Here is a 1,070-nt window from a genome sequence, read left to right as displayed (position 1 = left end):
TGGGACTCTACTTTAGCGGAGCGTCAGCAAACTGACCGAGGTAAGGTCCTCTACTGGTGCGAGAGCTGCGCAGGGTTACCAATGCTACTATCGGTATCATGAGCTACAACACCCAGGGCGTTGCGTCTGATGACTCTCTCATTCTTTCCGAGCTGAAGTCTAGTGGTATACTAGGGGAGTATGTCCACAAAGAGAATATTTGGGGTTACCTCAATCCTTGTCACTGTCGTGAAGATCTGGAAATGCACGAAAACATGCATCCTATCTTCTGTGGTGATATAACATCAAAGGCTCGAGCCATCGGTCGTATCGGTCGTTATGCTGGCTTGAAACCTGAGGAAATTCTCTACGTAGACGACAGCTACAAGCAAATCGAGCACGCAAAAGCCCTGGGCGTATGTCACACATATCAAGGAGTCTACAAGAACCTGGCTGGGCTTACTGAGGAGGACTGGAAAGCGATAATTGCGTTTCTGAATGATCCTGCTGTTGGTCATCATCACAAGCTTTGGACGGGGTCTTCCATGGCTCCAGCTAGCACACTTCGCAATACCGTCCTAGAACGTGCATCTGGTTTCAGGACGACCAAACCAGTTACTAATTCGGTATCCTCCCGTATTCCTGTAGTGCCTGTGAGAGTAACGGCCTGACCTCGCCCCTGCGGTGTTAGGTGCTGAAGTAGTGGGCAATATGGTCATCTCACTGCATGCTATTCTCTGAGCTAAACTGCTCTAGTCTTAGTAGCAATTCATATACTACAGATCTTACTAAACTATTATTTTCTTTTATGCTCATGTAATGATAAACACATTTCTGCAGGCAGGATTAGATTCTCGATCTGATCTTCGAGAAATTTATCCCCAAGCCCCATTTCTGTTTGGTCGTCGTCGTCCAACTGCATTTCTGCTTACTAGTCGTTGCACAATGGAGTTGATCGCACTAGATGCCTGCGGAAGCTCTAGGTGGTCGATGATGATCATTCTTCCGAAGTAAATGGATTGTAAGCCGATTATGAATTTTGTGTTGTGTTGATTACTCGTGGGAGAAGGAAAAACCACAGATCCATTTAT

At 46.4% G+C, this 1,070-nt stretch overlaps 1 protein-coding gene across 1 annotated transcript; it reads left to right on the top strand.

Moving 5' to 3' along the window:
• Positions 1-98: 98 nt before the first annotated feature.
• Pmar_PMAR002677 (hypothetical protein) lies at positions 99-1,008 on the top strand (the record flags this gene model as incomplete). Its single annotated transcript, XM_002781466.1, has 1 exon — positions 99-1,008. One exon carries the CDS (start codon positions 99-101, stop codon positions 648-650), a length of 552 nt encoding a protein of 183 aa, XP_002781512.1. The 3' UTR covers positions 651-1,008.
• Positions 1,009-1,070: the final 62 nt, after the last annotated feature.

The sequence above is a fragment of the Perkinsus marinus genome (assembly GCF_000006405.1).
Source record: "Perkinsus marinus ATCC 50983 genomic scaffold scf_1104296942232, whole genome shotgun sequence".
Taxonomy (NCBI): domain Eukaryota; phylum Perkinsozoa; order Perkinsida; family Perkinsidae; genus Perkinsus; species Perkinsus marinus.
The sequence above is the reverse complement of the archived record's forward strand: the minus strand, read 5'-3'. Positions and strand labels throughout refer to the sequence as shown.